Below are 16,743 nucleotides of genomic sequence, written 5' to 3' on the forward strand. Positions count from 1 at the left end.
GATTGGCGTGCAATCAAGGAATTCAATTGTTTTTTAGACTTTTTATACGGTCCCTCCCAAGATCAAACTGCATCAATGTAATGGTGTAGAGACTATAGATATAGATTTATTTGGTGCCACTAGTAAGCATCTACTAATTGCGGTTCGTCTTGGTTTAGATTTTTGCTCAAGTATTCAATTATTTTTTATGTTCACATTATACTTGGTTAGTGATGTGATATTTTAAAGGGTAAAATATGTAGTTAGATCCAATATTTTTAATCAAACTTGATTTTAGTCTATATAATTTAAATCGATTAATTTGATCTATATATATATATATATATTAATACATTGATTCATATATTTTAAAAAATAAATAAATTTAATGTTTATATATTGATGATTGAAGTATCAAAAATATATTTTATCCTATTTTAAACTAAAAGTAACACAAGATGGGGGAAAAAAGAGGAAAGAAAGACCTATGTCAATGAAACATTTTTTTCATACCAAACTAATAAGAGAAGTGCAAAAATAGTATTAAGTGAAAAAAATGAAAGTGGATCTTAAGAAGTTAATTAAATTCAATTATATATATATATATATGGTTAGATCGTTGATTTTCATAATAATTATTATAAAACTAAATATAAAATAATTCTTTAGTAACGTACAAATCTTTCTTACCTTCACATTAAATGAAAATGACAACCAAATCTTAATCAAAAGATCAACTGGACAAGATTAAATTTATTTAAAATAACCTTGAAAATCCCTCAATAGTTACACGATAAATATTAACCCTTCTTGAAAAGTATCAAGATTTATTTCACACGCACAGAAGGAAGTGTCTAGTGAGTTTCTCCACTAGCACACTTTATCTTTTTGATAATTCTTAATGGCTTCTATAACTTGGACAGAAAATGTCTCGTCGTCTAGGTAAAAAGCAATAGGATCCGCTAGTAGAGGCATTGGTAGGTTGAGAATCCCCTCAAGTGTTGCATGTAAACAATATGCAGAATATGTGACATGATATCCACCTTCCTGGACAATTAGAAGGCGTCCTGCACTGTGCCTTTTCGCAAGAAGATGGACAATTCGCCCTATTTCTCTATAGCCCTCCATTGTTAAGCATTGCCTTCCATTGGGATCAAACTATGGCACATGAGGATATAATAATATATAAGTAAAGGAAAATTCAGTTTCTTTTTAATACTGTAACCTTGATGCAACATTACAACATAACCAGATAAGGCAATTGTTGCCGTAACCTTAGGAGGTGTTAAGTAGGGGAGATGTTTTTTCATGTCCATGAATCATGTTCCTAAGAATGAATTGAATTTGTTTGATTGATTATTGAGAATTTTTTAATAATTTTTCCTAGGAATCAAAGAATTATGCATATTTTTACTGATTATTTTAATTATTTATCACATTATATAATTTCATAAACAATAAAATAATTTTTACTGTAAGAAAAGAATAATTAAACTTGAAAGAGTAAGATTCTCACCTCCTCCATGGGAAAGTTTTCGTGAAAAACTTATTAAAAAATATTTTCGGAAAGCATTCATTCCCAAGAATGTTATTTGTTTAAAATATAGAAAACTAAAAACGTTCCCTTAAAACAAATAAGAGAGGTGATTAATCCAATGCAGGAAAGAATGTGGATCATGAAAATTGGACTGTTAATAAAATTGCAACCATTAAATTACAGTCTCAGGCAGGTAAAAATATGGAGCAAGTTTTTTTTCCCCCTACTTTTTACCTGAAGGAAAAATCATGCAGATTAAATGTTTGAGTGATTGAAAGGAAATGGACAATCTGATTGGCACAATTGCTCAAATTGCCATGCATTAAATCTTTGAGTGATTGAAAGGAAATGGACCATTTGATCATTAATAACATACTATAATTTGTCAGTAAACTAAATTCCACTAGTAAATGGCAATTGCTCGAACTTGGATGGACCGTTATTGTCTATTTATCCAAGGGATTAGTCTCACACCAATGACTGTGAGGATACCCTGGTCAAAATGTTCAAAACCATAAAGAGAAAAGCTAAACACCAGTGCTCATGTCTTTTTCATATAATCAGTTAGTCACCCTCACATTAGAGCTATGATTTGTTAAATAAATCATGATGAAACCCACATGTAATCCTTTTTTAAAACAAAGAGAACCTGAAAAGTTATTGACAGATTTGCTACTTTCAAATAACCACTTACTGAAACATGATATATTCCCTGGGGATTATCATACTAAGTCACTAACAGATCATAGATCATAGTGACTTGATCAGTGGTGTTTTTCTCAATAGAATACATCATCTTTGTAACATGTTTGCCTTATGGAGGGTATATATTTTCAGAATTCAGCAAAACATGTTTCAACTGTTGGCTACTTGGATTGATGAAGGCTATCAAACTCAATTTTGTTTCTACACTCTTATCTGTTTGGCTCCATTGCATTTGTCCAAGTTTTCACATCACTGTTAAAACTAATTAAGGACGTCTCTTGAAAGTCATGTGCTAATATCTTATCAGGTTTTAATTTATCTCAGAGCATGAATTCAAGTCTACATAAACTAGGCAATAAAATGCTAAAATGATCAAAATATAAATTGCCAACAGCAAAAATAGAATAACTTACTGCATTAGAGTCTTGTCCAAGAACCAAAACTATCATATCAGGCCCAAACTTTTGGATGGATGGAACAACCAACTCATTGAAGGCATGTACATATCCCTTGTCCCCAGTTCCATTTGGTAGAGGTATGTTCAAGTTAAAGCCATAACCTTCTCCTTCACCTAGCTCATCAACAGAGCCACTTTGCGGATGAGATGGACCCCATGATCCATGGTTCATATGAAGAGAGATGGTAAGAACCTTATTAGATCGATAAAACCCCTCTGCCGTTCCATTTCCATAATGCACATCAATATCTATGACCGCAACCTTCTTGCAGCCGGAATCTAAAGCCAATTGCACAGCTAGACCTGCATTGTTAAGGAAACAGTAGCCATCGGCCAGAGAAGGCTGAGCATGGTGACCAGGGGGCCTAACCAATGCATAGGAAACTTTTCCATCCCCATTCAGTAAATGCTTCATCGCAGATAGTGTAGTCCCAGCAGCAAGAAGTGCAGCATCCCATGATCCAGGGTTCAAAAATGTCCCACCACAAAGCTGCTTCCCCCCTTCTTTATCAACTTCTACCAGTTCATTTATGTATTCTAGGAAATTGCAACATTTGAAACCAATCATGCACTGTTTCATATCAATCTCCAAATTATGTCCAACACAACTACATCTATCGTCGAGGAGTGCTACCTAGCTTAACATTTTCTTACACACTCTCTTTCATTAGTTTTTTTTATTCATAGGAATCGAATACATGTACCATGAGGGTTTACAAAAATTCACACATGCTGCTCAACCAACTAATTAACTTAGATAAACCCCCTTCTTACTCTCTTTTATTAGTTAATATACCCAATATACTTTTACGGAAAAAGATCCCTTTTTCGACACCAACAGCCTCTATGATTATGCCAATATACCCAATATGTTAATATATAACGACAGAAACTGGAAAAAGAAAAGTACTAAAGAAGCAATGGTAATGGGGAGAGGATTAGGAAACAGTACCAGGAGTGTGAAAAGAAAAAAGCTCAGGGATTTTTGCAGGTGTACCAAGGTGCCAAGAAATGTAAGGGGAGATAGGACCCCTTTTGAGAATAGACACTAGGTTTTTCACTCTGTCTGAGTTTTCAGGGTGCTTCTCCAACACCTCTAAGAAGCCTGGATCCATCCCCGTGTCAAACACGCCATTGCCCGTGTCATGCTTCAGCATCCCTTCGTGCCAGAAAACGTCAATTTGGCCTACCGTGGAAGAAGATGCTCCTTCTGCACCTGCATCAGCCATTCTGCACCTCCTTGCGACTTCTCACTGCTGATAGCAGCCACAACTCCTTTGTGCTCATTAAGTAGGATAACGCCAAGATGTTGCTAGGGGCACCCAGCAATTTAATGAAGTACCGAAAATACCCTCCGTTTAAAAAATAAAAGTAACGTAATAAAAAAAAGTTTGTTCTTCCGTGATAGCTTTCTTCTTTACCTTGCTTCCGCGCTTGTTTCTTCCCCGTGCACCCAGCAATCTCATTCGTGCTTGTTCTTCCTCCTCGCCCTCATTGAGCTTCTTCCTCCTCGCCCTCATTTCGTTCTGAATTTGAAATTTGGAGAAGAAGCTATTGTTCGTGTCCTCCATTGAAGTTCACATCCTCCATTGAAGTTGTTATTCATGTTCTCCGCCATCAAGGTTAGTCTTCTAACCTGCTCGTAACTGTTTCAATGGCGTGAATGGTGTAAATGGCTGTAGGAACCTTAGGATAGACGACATTAATGGCTGGAGGTTGAAGACGAAGGTTCTTCCACGAGAAGAACCTTCTTCCGCACGTAGGAAAGGGGCTTCTGGAACTCCCGCGGAAGAAGTGTGGAAGGTTCTTCCGCGGATTCCTGCGGAAGAAGCTTCTGAAGGATCTTCCGCGTGATCCAACAGAAGAAGGTTCTACAAGATCTTCCGCGTCATCCAGCGGAAGAACCTTGTCTTCCGCGGACCCGCGGAAGATCCTGCAGAACCTTCTTCCGCAGGCTACAATTTGTTGTCACGGAAGAACCTGCTGAAGCTTCTTCTGCAGGCTACTTTTTTTTTAGATTATACCTGAATTTGTTCATATTATTAGGTAGTTTGTGCTATTTAGTTGCTATTAAAAATTGCATTTGTATGTAAAATGAAATTATATTAGGTGTGATTTATATATGCATTAGGATGTCTAAATTGAAGTGTTAGGATGTCTAAATTGAAATTATATTTGCTGTGATTTATATATGCATTAGAATGTCTAAATTGAAATGTTAGGATGTCTAAATTGAAATTATATTTGCTGTGATTTATATATGCATTAGGAAGTAACTATGTGATTTTAGCATAATAATAGCCATCATTTTAAATAAAATATAGTTGAATTATTATTTTTTTATCATAAATATTTCACATAATAATAGTCTGAAAAATTTCTTAATTTCTTAATTTTAATTAATTCATAAATAAAGATAATTATAACTTAATAAATAAGTTATCGATAAAATGTAACAATTTAAGCATTTCTCAAGACACACCCACAATAAGACACATTGTCTTTCAAATGACGTACACGTTCAAACTCAACAGAAATTTCATTTAAAGCGTACATTGACACCATTCCCAGAAGCCTCTTGTATAAGGTTTTCTTAAAAACATGACCAACAACATGTGTACTTGTTTCGAATGATGCTCTAATTTCAGTGTGCTGCAGCGTCATCATGTTGTTCATTGCATCCCAAACACTACAGAGGTCTCCAACGCTATTCTGTAATATCCTCTTCAAAGACCAATGAGCAGATTCAACCCTACATTTAAAACACACAACAGAGAAGACAAATTAATAACAATAATGTTCAAAAAATCATTAAAAGAAACTTGACTAATATAGTAAAACATTTGTTTGATTGTGGTGCAACTGCTGTTGTTGTGCTCCTTCAACGTTAGCAGGATGCTTCTTGGTTTCACATTTGACTTCGTCATATCAGTAATGATATTCTTCTTATCATCTGTCAATCTCCCAGCATACGGATGTCCAACTAAGGTCTTCGCCAATTCATGGTTGTGAATCCCACATATCAGCTTCACCGCCCAACCTTCACCTCCATGCACTGGTTTTCCACGAATCTTAAATGGACAACCACATTTTCTAGTACCTGTGTCTTTTCTAACAAATTCTTTTTTCCTACCCTTGTACTTACCGCTCCTTTCACACCCAATTAAGACAAATGACGTTCTTCCTCTGCTGCCAGTATATGTATCAGACCTCATAATTACTGCAACAAAACCATTTTCATGGACAACCGTTCGAACCCACTACAAAACATCTTCTCGGGTTTCAAAGACCTAGGACACAACCACGACATATTAATTTTTACACAAATCATACATTAGACCAAACAATTAAAACTGATCGACATGCTTACCTGAGAAGTATTAAAAGCATCTGAACAATCAACATGTGCTTCATTCACACCACTATCTTCTTCTTCATTTTGAAAATCCATATCAACTTCTTCGGACATCGCACTGTAATATGCCCATTGATCTTCGTCCATCTTAATTCAAAGGATAACTATCACCTGATTCAACATTCAACTAAATAATTTCAACAATTTGACAACCTCACACAAATATTTAATCTACATATACATAACCAAATTCAACTTTTAATTACATAATTCCAAAATTATAACCTACAAAGCTCATTTAACCAAAAAATACCTCAACCTAGGCAAAAAAAATCAACAATTCAACCAACAAATATATTTTTATGTTTCACATAAATTACAAATAGAATTAACCAAAATAACATTCAAAATAATCTTAAAACAAAAAAAAATCATAAAATAAAACAAATTAATCCACGGAAGAAGCAGTCTTCCGCAGTAGTAATATTAACTGCGGAAGACTGCTTCTTCCGTGGAGTCACGCGGAAGACGTCTTCCGTGAGACTCCACGAAAGAAGTTTTTTTCTTCCGCAGCTATAATATCTTCCTCAGAAGAAAATTTTTTGCGTCCAAACTTACACCATTCTACTACCAAAAATAAACAATCAACCACACAAACCAGCTACGTACCTTACTTGACAAATATCACACCAAAGAAGAGCACAAGCACAACCAACATCGACAAAAATCGCACAACACAAGCACCAGAACGGAGAAAACGCACCAGAATGGAGAAAACGCGCACCAGAGTGGAGGAAACACAGGAGAGAGAAAGCAAAAAGGAAGAATGAAAAAATAACAGTTTTTATATAAGGAAAAAGTATAGGGGCATTTTTGGATTTTTAAAAAATTGATGGGTGCACCAGCAATGTTGCTGGGTGCCCCTAGCAATTGCCTAACACCTATATTTTAGTGAGAAAAATTAAATCCAGTGGACCTGTTGTTGGCCTCTTTGCTTTGAGTGCTGCTAGGTGCACCCAACATTATTGCTGATGCACCCAGCAATTAAGAGGAAAAGACAAATGTACCCCTGGGCTAATTAATTTAAAAAAAAAACGGTTCATTTCCGCCATTTCTTCTTCTTCACGATTTCTATTGCTTCTTCCTCTTCTTCCTCGCCATTGTTGCTTCTTTGTGACCTTCATTGGTGACCTACGCATCCTTCTTCGAATCCTTCTTCTTCCTTTCGAAAAAGCTTGGCTGCGTCTTCTTGTGCGTCTTCTTCGTGACCTTCGTTGGTCTTCTTCGTGACCTTCCAATCGCGTGCTTCGTTCGTCTTCTATGGGTGTTGACGGTGGTGTTGTTGCGTCCTCGCGTCGGCATTGTCGAGGTAAGTTCCTCTTCGTCTTTGTCTTCGCCATGGGTGTTGACAGGGAACCTTTCGGATCAAGTTGATCCGGAAGGTTTGTAAACACAATTTCCTGATCCGGAAATTGTGTTTACACCTTTTCTTTATTATGGATCAACTTGATCCGTAAGTAGTGTAGAAACAGCTTACGGATCATGTTGATCCGGAAGTTGTCTGAAACTGCATTTTTAAAATTGCTAACTCTGAATTTTGTGTGTTTTTTATTCTGAAATATGCAGCTTACTTCATCAAGGCTATTTATTTAATACAAGATCTTCGTTTGAACTTTGAACAAGGTGAGTACTTGATATATTTGACGATTTTTTTTTTCAATGTTTAGCATTACTTTGGTAGAATAGTAAATATTGGTTGTAATTTGGATCATTGTTATTAGATTGTTGTTACAATTTGTTTTGACCTTAGTCACAATTTGGTTGTAAATAATGACATGTTGACATATAGATAGATAAATAGTATTGATTGATTAGTATGAATTATGATTATATATACATATATTGATTATCCAAATAGTATGAATTATGATTATATTGACATGTAAATAGTCAATGTTACATTCAACCATTTAGACACTTTTTTTACCCCAAAGTCTTTCACAAAACTTCTCTTGACACTTGTGTAAGTCTCTTTTTTAATTAGGTACCTTTCCATCAAAACCTCATTAAAGATAAATGACTTACATTGTAAACCTTCCTAACATAAATTGATTCTCTGCAATCCTCATGTCTTCCTTTATAAAGTTTCGAAGTCAATGATAAAGGGTCCAAAACTAGCCTCCCGAATGTTCAGAGAAAAATTGTCCCTAGAAGCTTGTTTACATTGATGTAGACTACAAGTGTAGCACAATTTAATCTATTAGGAGAGGGTAGTGTAATTTTAAAAAATATAAGAGAAAACAATATTATTTGAGCATCTCTCAAAGGGAGGGGAGTGTAATTTATTCTAATAGAAAAAATAAATGGTTTAGTGTTTCTAGGTTACACCACTATATGACCCATGTACTATTTGAATGTGAAAAGTAATTGATCCTTACAACAACAACAACAACAACTACAAACACCTTATTCCAACATGCATGTATTGAACCAAATCCCTAAATTTGATCCTTACACCAGTTAAATATATCCAAATGCTATTTTCCAATATTTTAGTTTATTTATATAATGCTTAGCACTTTGGTTAATTTACATTAACACGATTAGCCACACTCATTGTGACTATCTTAAATTCCTCCAAAAATGTCTCTTGAGAAACAGGCTTATCCAAATCAGAGCCATCTTGAGATAGCAGTGCCGGTTCCACAATGTTGCTCAATACCTAAACCAAAAAAAAATGATAAGCCAAGAGAGGAAGGAATTAAATGAAACAAGTTTGAGATTTTTATGTTTCTTGGTTAAAGTATAAAAATAAAGCTTCTTAGCAACAAATGAAAACTTGTTTTAATTTCTCATGACTTTTTTGGTAACATAAGGAATTCCTTGTTCAACAATGAGCTTGCCAAGAGCTTCAATTATATGGTCATGAAGTGATCTGTCAGGGGACTCAATCTGAGAGAATATGGATACCATTTCAGCTTCATAACCTGAAACATTCCTGCTTCCCATGTGTGAATTCATTCAACACCTATGGAATAAATCATTCTACATGTCAATTCTCTCTTCCTGATTAGCTCAACATTGGTCAATCAAAGTCTTGATACACAAATATAATTAATCTTATAGACGAAAAGGAAAATTTAATGAAGAGATAAACAATCCATTTAACCCTCATAATGTCAAGTTATTTTAGAACTAATTGCTGCTACTTTTTTTTTGGCTTCTTGTGACATTTATAAAACCATGCATGGAGACATTTATAAAACAATCCATTTAATCCTCATAAGGTAAATTTTACCCTTAATTCTCGCAACAAAGTCCTAAATTCTTTGATCCATTGAATTTTGTGCCTTCTCTGGCTTGAATTAAATTGTCCATACTCTACTGATGTTAGTATCAATGAGACGAACACAACCAAAACCATGCATGGAGTTAAGGTATATTATACTGATGTTAACAGGAATGATCTATTTCTCAGATTCCTGAATCAAGGTCAATACCACTAAGCATTTGAGATGTTGTTGACCATTGTTTCTCAGATTCATAAAGCTGAGCAAGTTTCTCTCTAATAACTAAAACATATGATAAAACAACAAGTTGGCATTTAGAGTAATTGAATTGAGTCAACCAACTGCTTGAACAACCATTGGGTGATGGTGTTTTGCTGTCCCAAATCAATGTCATATATGCGTTAGACGCATGAAATTTGAGAAAATGAAATGAGTGATGGATTTTGCGGTACTCATTTGCATATCATGGTTAGGACCAGAGGATTAGGTCGTGCCTTAGGTTAGGTCACTGGCAAAGGTGTGGGCAGAGGAGATCATGATGATTCCGATGATGCTCCACAGCGTCGATGACCTACTGCATCCGCACGGAGGCAGCGAGTCGCTGTGACTGCGGATCACGTCGATGAGCCAGTCATCCCTGACCCAGATGTTCAGGATGACCCGATGGAGGCACCAGCTGCTGTGGAGGACATTCCTACGGACGCAGGTGCAGAGGCGGCTGAGGATCAGCCTCAGGAATTTCCGGGTGGTCCGAGCGACCCATTTGTGTTGACAGCGTATGCGGATCACGTTGCTTGCAACGTATGGACGGGAGAGGTATTTATACTATTTATTTTTAGTTACTTGTAAATTATACTTTATGATTGAAATTAGTTTTTCTTTAAATGATAATTTTAACAAATTTTGCGTTCCTTTATACTTCAATTCAGGAGCGTCCTGAATTGAAGCTATCCTCTCATGGGAGGAAGGTCCACAGTTTAGGCAGGCCTGTCCCTGCCATTGAGGGACTTATTGCTGGTACAGGACTAAGTCCTCTGATCGCGTGTTCGGTAGACACCGGCGATCAGGGACTTTTGTCCGCGTTTGTGGAACGGTGGCACCGGGAGACGTCTAGTTTCCATCTCCTGGTGGGAGAGCTCACCATCACATTGGACGACGTCTCCTCTCTTCTCCATCTTCCCGTTATTGGCGACTTACACGCATTTCAGCCCTTGAACATGGACGATGCGGTTCAGATGCTGGTGGACTTGTTGATGGTGTCTCCAGAGTCTGCTAGGGCTGAGACAGTCCAGTGTCGCGGATCGTACGTACGCCTGCAATGGGTATGTGATATATATCAGCACCGATGCCAGGCAGGTCATTGGACAGCTGCGGCTCGTCCATATCTTCTTCACCTACTGGGTTGCACTCTGTTTGCTAACAAGAGTGCAACCAATGTCCATGTTGTCTACTTGGAGGCCCTTCGTGACCTCAGTATGACAGAGAGGTACGCTTGGGGAGTGGCTGCTTTGGTTCATATGTACGACCAGCTGAACGATGCATCTATGAGCCACAGTCGACAGCTTGGCGGTTACATCACATTGCTGCAGGTAACAAATATGTTTTTCATTCATTCAGGCTAAACAATGTTCAACTTTAAATTTTGTTACACTTTCATTATTAAAGTTTATAATTTGAATGTTACATCTGTAGTGCTAGATTTACGAGCACTTTCCCTCGGTTGCGGAGTCCACCGCTGATCAGGACTACGACGAGGCTTCTCCGCGTGCGTGCAGGTGGATTGCGACGAAGAAGACCGTGAAAAGCATTCGCACGCCGTCGTATAGGGAGCGCCTGGACCAACTCCGGATTCCGGATGTCTGTTGGATCCCTTATGGGGAGACTCGGGAGGTCCGGGACTTCCACGTCAGATCATGCTATTCCGGTCTCTTGCGTTGGGGGCCTGTTGTTGTTTATTGCCGACCGGAGAGGGTCGTGCGGTAGTTTGGTTACACGCAAACCATTCTTGCTCCTCCTGTCGATTCATGGGTCTCGTATGATGATATACACGACAGGTGGATGCACTACGAGGATCATATCGTACCTGCAGGTGAGGTGTGCGTTGTGCCAGGGGTGTGTTCCAGTGACTACATCGACTGGTTCTTCCGCATCTCTCATCCTTTCATGACACCAGGCCACGCATTAGATCCTCTGCCTCATGGTCACGCCCCACAGGCCCGAGTCGTCCCTCAGGCCCCGCAGACGGATATCTCTCGCGTGCCGGAGTCAGGAGCATCGTCAACATCTGCGGAGGAGCCCAGACATACAGTGGTAAGTAATACTAATAATTTACGTCATTTACCTCAATATTTGCATAATAATTTGTGTAATTAGTTTGTTTTGTATGTAACAGGAAGTTTGTGATGACATTGCTGAGAGGTTGAAGCGCCATCCGAGTCTAGGGGTGGTCATGCCTGGCTCATCGACACATGAGGTGATCGAAGAATGCCTCAGATTGGCCAGGAGTATGACACATGACCATCTAGTATATGTTAGGTGTAGACGCAGGCGGCACACTGATCAGGCGTAGTTTATGTATATATTTTACATTGATATTCCTTGTATATACAGATATTGTACATGAACTCATTTCATGAGTATTGTTGGTTTTATTTATTTTCATTACTAATGTTAGTTTTATTTATTTTCATTGATTGTGTATTCCATTTGTGTCTATATACACGTGTGTTATTAAAATGGTCTAGTTAACTTAGTTTACCAACTAATAAAAAATAATTTAAAATATAACTTTAAATATAATTGAAATAAAGAAGTTGAAAAGGGTGTAAAAAAAATAATTAACCAAAAAATGGACATCATTCGTTATCTAAGATATTATATAACGTACTAATATTTTTAAATTCTCTTATAATTATAATTTTCCCACTTATACTAATGATCATGTAAAAAAAATTATTATAAAGTAGTTAGTATTTTAATTTTTTATATAATACTAATTATTTTTTTTATATTCTTTATAATATTAATAATGATATGATTAATTCTTTATAATATTATCTTTTATGTATTTATTGATTTTTATTAATATGTATAAAATAACCTTCAACAATAATTATAATGGAACTGAGTAAGTATTTTAATATTATCTTCTAAACAAATTTATTCTAAAAAAATATATTAAAAAATTAATTATTTATAATAAATCAATATTTATAAATATATTATAATTAATAAAATAAAAAATAAATTTAATTATATTATAAATAAATATGCTGTATTTTAAAGCATATTATAATTATTTTTCCTCTTACGGATCAACTTGATCTGTAAGTCTCTTACGGATCAACTTACGGATCAAGTTGATTCGTAGGAGGAAAACTAAACAAGGACAATTTTACCATTTTTTAAGAATGATGGGTGCACCAGCAATAATACTGGGTGCACCTAGCAACACTCCTTTGCTTTTGGGAAATTGGTATTGGCCCTCCAATTGTTTTTGGCCCATGAATGCACAAATACTAAAATGTCTTTTTCTTCTTTTATCTCGTATTGGTATCCAGCCCATCCTTTTTGACAAACCAACCAAATAGGCCAAATAGTAACACAATAGAATCATGATTTGATTTTGTTAGGATAGAATCACAATCATTCTATTGCATGAAATGCAACAAAATAAAATCATAATTTCATTGTGCAACAGTTTATGCAGCATAATCATACTTTCATGGTCTTTTTTTTAGAAAAAAAATGTACAATGAAAGTTTGATTACATTGTACAATATGCAAGAAAATCATATTTACGTTGTACTTTTGTAATTGGCTCTCGTTTCTACAACAGAATCGTGGTTCGATTGTGCACTTTTCTAACACACTCAGCTACACAACGAAAACATACCTCGACTAAACTAGCAGGGATGTGAAAAAAAAGTACAATGGAATTATAATTTTGTGGTACATTATACGACGAAATCACTTCGTTGTATAACATTTTTCACACTCTCACTGATGCAGTGGAAATATGTTTCCATTATGCATTATAAGGAAAGATATCTTTAGAATTTAAGAATGTTGATAGGAACTAAAACTAATGTGGTTGGGGCCCATAACAACCCCTTGCTTTTGCCATTCATTGTCTTTTCAATTGGATCTTCTTATGGACCCAAAACTTAACCTGATTGGATTTTTACTACTACTTCATGGCCAAATTTTCACAAGTGTCATAATCATACTCAACAACAAAATTAATCAATACAAGATAATATAATATTGGAGGGAATTTTTATAGGCAAATGTAAAGATCTAAATTATAATTGGGTAAACGTAGCTAAGTGATTTTTTTAATACTAATCATATGTATCTTTTATATGAGATAATAATGCTCAAGTTGAATATAAATATTATAACTTATGAAAAAAATTCTAAGTATTTAATGTATCTACATACTTAAAACTCAAACTAGAGGTAAGTGATTTTGTGTTTATAAGATATGATGAGTATAAATTTAAATCTCCTAAAATGTTTTATGGCAATCCTTCTTGGTATTAAGTAAAAATGTATCAAATATTCTATTAGGCTTTTAAGATATAAAATATATTTATTTTTATAAAATATTATGAGGATTAATAAAAAAAAATGACTTAATTGATTTTTAATCTTTTAAATAGTCATTTTGCAGAATTTTGGTTTATTGATCGGCTTTCAATTATATCAATTGAGTCTATAAAATTTTCTTCCATTTATAATAAGGTCGCGGTTCATGAATTCTTTCAACATTCAAGTCAATAATTTGCTTAGAATGGAAATACATTCTTTTTATCGTTCATTATTGTTATGAAAATAATAATTTACTCCATAGTTAGTACAATCAAGATATTTAGTTAGGTCATTATAGTTTAAATATTTAAGAGACATTTGTTTCATGGACTAAATTATATTCTTAGGAATATTATTATCATAAATTTTATTTCTATTAACATGTTTGGTAACTAAGTAACATTTCTTGGAATATTTTAAAATTTATTTTAATTAAAAAATAAAAATAAAAATAAAAATGGAATTAAGTAAAAGTGGAAAGTTATTTTAGAAAATAACTTATATTCCAATGGATGGTTCATGTCACCTAGTGATAATTGTTATGCATACTTAATTTGAACATTTAAATCACATAGCAATTATCTAATTTATTCTCTTTTAATGCTTCTTTTGATATAAAATATATGAATTTAACTTCTTCTAAGTTTTTATCCAGAAAATGCTAAAATTAGTGAATTCAAAGTGTTTTGGTTCCATTTTTTTTAGAGTTTAACACAGCAAGAGATATGGAATATGTGAAGAATTGGAGCAACATGCTTAGCACAAGAATGCACATTTAGTACAAAAAGTCAAACTGAACTAACTGGTGCATGTGCACTAAACGCGCATTTGGAAGCTTAGCGCGTGATCACTTAAGTTAACTAGACTTTGCATGTGCACGCTAATATTGACAAATATATAAATTTTTTATTCTATCTTTATTTTGGTGTTATCCTGTTTTTTTTAAAAATTGATTAAGTTTAAATTTGACTATCATGTATCGGTACCATATGCCATATCCGTGACGTATCATACATTTTTTCTTTTTTAAATCAGTATGGATACATGCGGGATACAAATCCAATATTGGTATGCTTCCCAAAATGGTGTATTTGTGTTTTAGAGATCATCTTCGCTGGAAGCACTACAACAAGAATATGAATACTTTCACAGGAAAAGGAGGGTTCTCCAGGTGGTTGCAAACAAGGTTTTAAAAAATGGTTTAGAATTGTGATTTGGGCAATAACATCATGGTATTTTTATTGTCTACAACAACAATGGAGCTGTAATTGTACTGCATCGGTCACGTTTGTCCATGATATTAACAAATAGATTCAAGATGAGTTCGCTTTCTAAACATTCTTCTTCGTCACCATTTGACGCTAATTGCTTTTCAGGAAAGGTATAATCAGAATTAAGAATGAGATTCATTGGCACAACTATAGTTACTATAGACCATCTCAACAAAAGAAAGAAACCAGAAATTGCAAAGGCAAACAAGTTAGTTAGCGTAAGTTTTCTTAAGCCTAAACCTAAATGATAACAATAATAATAGGATAAATAACCACTTTTGTCTCTAAATGTGTAATTTGCTGACAAATGCATCTTTGAAATATGAAAATACAAAATTTAGTCCCAAAAAGTGTAAAAAGTTCGAAAAATATATCCGACCGTTAATTTCTGTCCGTTAGCGTTAATAAAATATCCTACGTGACACAATGGATGAATTTCTCACTAAAATGATTGTTAATGTGACCATGCTGATTAGATTAGATGAAAATGTTAATAAGATACGATGATTGGACATAAATGTCAGTAATTTTTTGTTTGACGAAAATGTCAATATTTTTTATTGGAGAAAAATGTTGGTAATTTGTTTTGTATCTAGATGTCAATACGTTCCATTTGATGAAAATATCAATAAGTTATCATGATTGGACGAAAATGTCACAATTGTTATAGGACCTAAATATCAATATGTTTCTATTGGACTAATTTGTTAGATTCGAAATTTTGTTTTGTTTAAGGGTAAAATATAATTTTAGGATAAATTTTTACCATTTTTTATCGTCACAAACATAACATTACAATAATCATTTAAAAAAATATATTGACAAACATAATTTAAAACAAACATAATAATAATGATAATGTTGATTATCAACCATAATTTTTCTGTCACAATATAAATTATCTAAAATAAACATTGTACTAGTTTATCAAAATAAACACTGTAATTATGTACCAATCATTATAAATTTTTTTAAATTATAATAATTAGTCACAATCTACTATAAATAAAAGATAAATATATCCTATATTCCACTTCTTCGAATCTTGACTATTTTATTAACAGTGACGAACAAAAATTAACGTTCATATATATTTTTTGCACTTTTTACATTTTTGGGGACTAAATTTTGTATCTTTCAGAGACGCATTTTTAGCGGAGTAGGAAGACAAAAAGTCAATAAAATATTATATGACAAATATGTCTCTATGTTGATAATTAGAGATGATCATATTGATAATTATTTCAGTGATAAATTGGTTCCTATGTGTCACGTAAGCTATTTTCAGCAAATTACATATTCAGGGACAAAAGTGACTATTCACTCATAATAATATCTCATGGTCATATTATGTTATGCCGCTACAGCCATGGAGAGAATAAAAAAACTTGATCTAACAAGTGGAAGATGTGTATTAGTTTTATGGATCATATCAATTGACAAACAAAACAAAACTTTTTTGATCTCATTGATTAGATTAGATGAATCGAAATTCAAGTTTGAACTTGAGTGAACGAATCAACACAATATCAACAACACTATCTAACCCCAACTCG

General features: G+C 34.3%; 2 protein-coding genes across 4 annotated transcripts; one reads left to right on the forward strand and one right to left on the reverse strand.

Annotated features, from left to right (window-relative positions):
• Nucleotides 1-717: 717 nt before the first annotated feature.
• On the reverse strand, nucleotides 718-3,976 carry HDA14 (histone deacetylase). Its single transcript, XM_003540215.5, has 3 exons — nucleotides 3,631-3,976; nucleotides 2,635-3,215; nucleotides 718-1,137 (listed from the first exon to the last, which is right to left on the reverse strand). The coding sequence occupies exons 1-3, from the start codon at nucleotides 3,905-3,907 to the stop codon at nucleotides 850-852; spliced, it is 1,146 nt and encodes a 381-aa protein (XP_003540263.1). The 5' UTR covers nucleotides 3,908-3,976; the 3' UTR covers nucleotides 718-849.
• Nucleotides 3,977-4,067: 91 nt separating this feature from the next.
• LOC121173206 (protein MAIN-LIKE 1-like) lies at nucleotides 4,068-12,012 on the forward strand. Of its 3 annotated transcripts, none has more exons than XM_041007579.1 (6): nucleotides 4,068-7,402; nucleotides 7,660-7,716; nucleotides 9,797-10,139; nucleotides 10,253-10,912; nucleotides 11,016-11,633; nucleotides 11,716-12,012. In XM_041007579.1, exons 3-5 carry the CDS (start codon nucleotides 9,987-9,989, stop codon nucleotides 11,019-11,021), a joined length of 819 nt encoding a protein of 272 aa, XP_040863513.1. In that variant the 5' UTR covers nucleotides 4,068-7,402; nucleotides 7,660-7,716; nucleotides 9,797-9,986; the 3' UTR covers nucleotides 11,022-11,633; nucleotides 11,716-12,012. The 3 variants fall into 3 exon arrangements, with proteins under 3 accessions (XP_040863513.1, XP_040863515.1, XP_040863514.1); XM_041007581.1 differs by having other exon boundaries at nucleotides 4,068-4,300; XM_041007580.1 differs by having other exon boundaries at nucleotides 4,068-4,300; nucleotides 7,660-10,139.
• The last annotated feature ends 4,731 nt before the right edge of the window (nucleotides 12,013-16,743 follow it).

Source organism: Glycine max, chromosome 12 (assembly GCF_000004515.6).
Source record: "Glycine max cultivar Williams 82 chromosome 12, Glycine_max_v4.0, whole genome shotgun sequence".
Classification (NCBI taxonomy): domain Eukaryota; kingdom Viridiplantae; phylum Streptophyta; class Magnoliopsida; order Fabales; family Fabaceae; genus Glycine; species Glycine max.

Bases quoted from the DNA above. Each gene is read 5' to 3' on its own strand.
- LOC121173206 (XM_041007579.1), top strand. From the start codon at position 9,987: ATGGAGGCACCAGCTGCTGTGGAGGACATTCCTACGGACGCAGGTGCA. The intron at 10,140-10,252 runs GTATTTATACTA...ACTTCAATTCAG, and splicing joins GCAACGTATGGACGGGAGAG to GAGCGTCCTGAATTGAAGCT.
- HDA14 (XM_003540215.5), bottom strand. From the start codon at position 3,907: ATGGCTGATGCAGGTGCAGAAGGAGCATCTTCTTCCACGGTAGGCCAA. The intron at 3,216-3,630 runs GTACTGTTTCCT...GCAATTTCCTAG, and splicing joins TTTTTCTTTTCACACTCCTG to AATACATAAATGAACTGGTA. The intron at 1,138-2,634 runs GTAAGTTATTCT...CATGTGCCATAG, and splicing joins TTGGACAAGACTCTAATGCA to TTTGATCCCAATGGAAGGCA.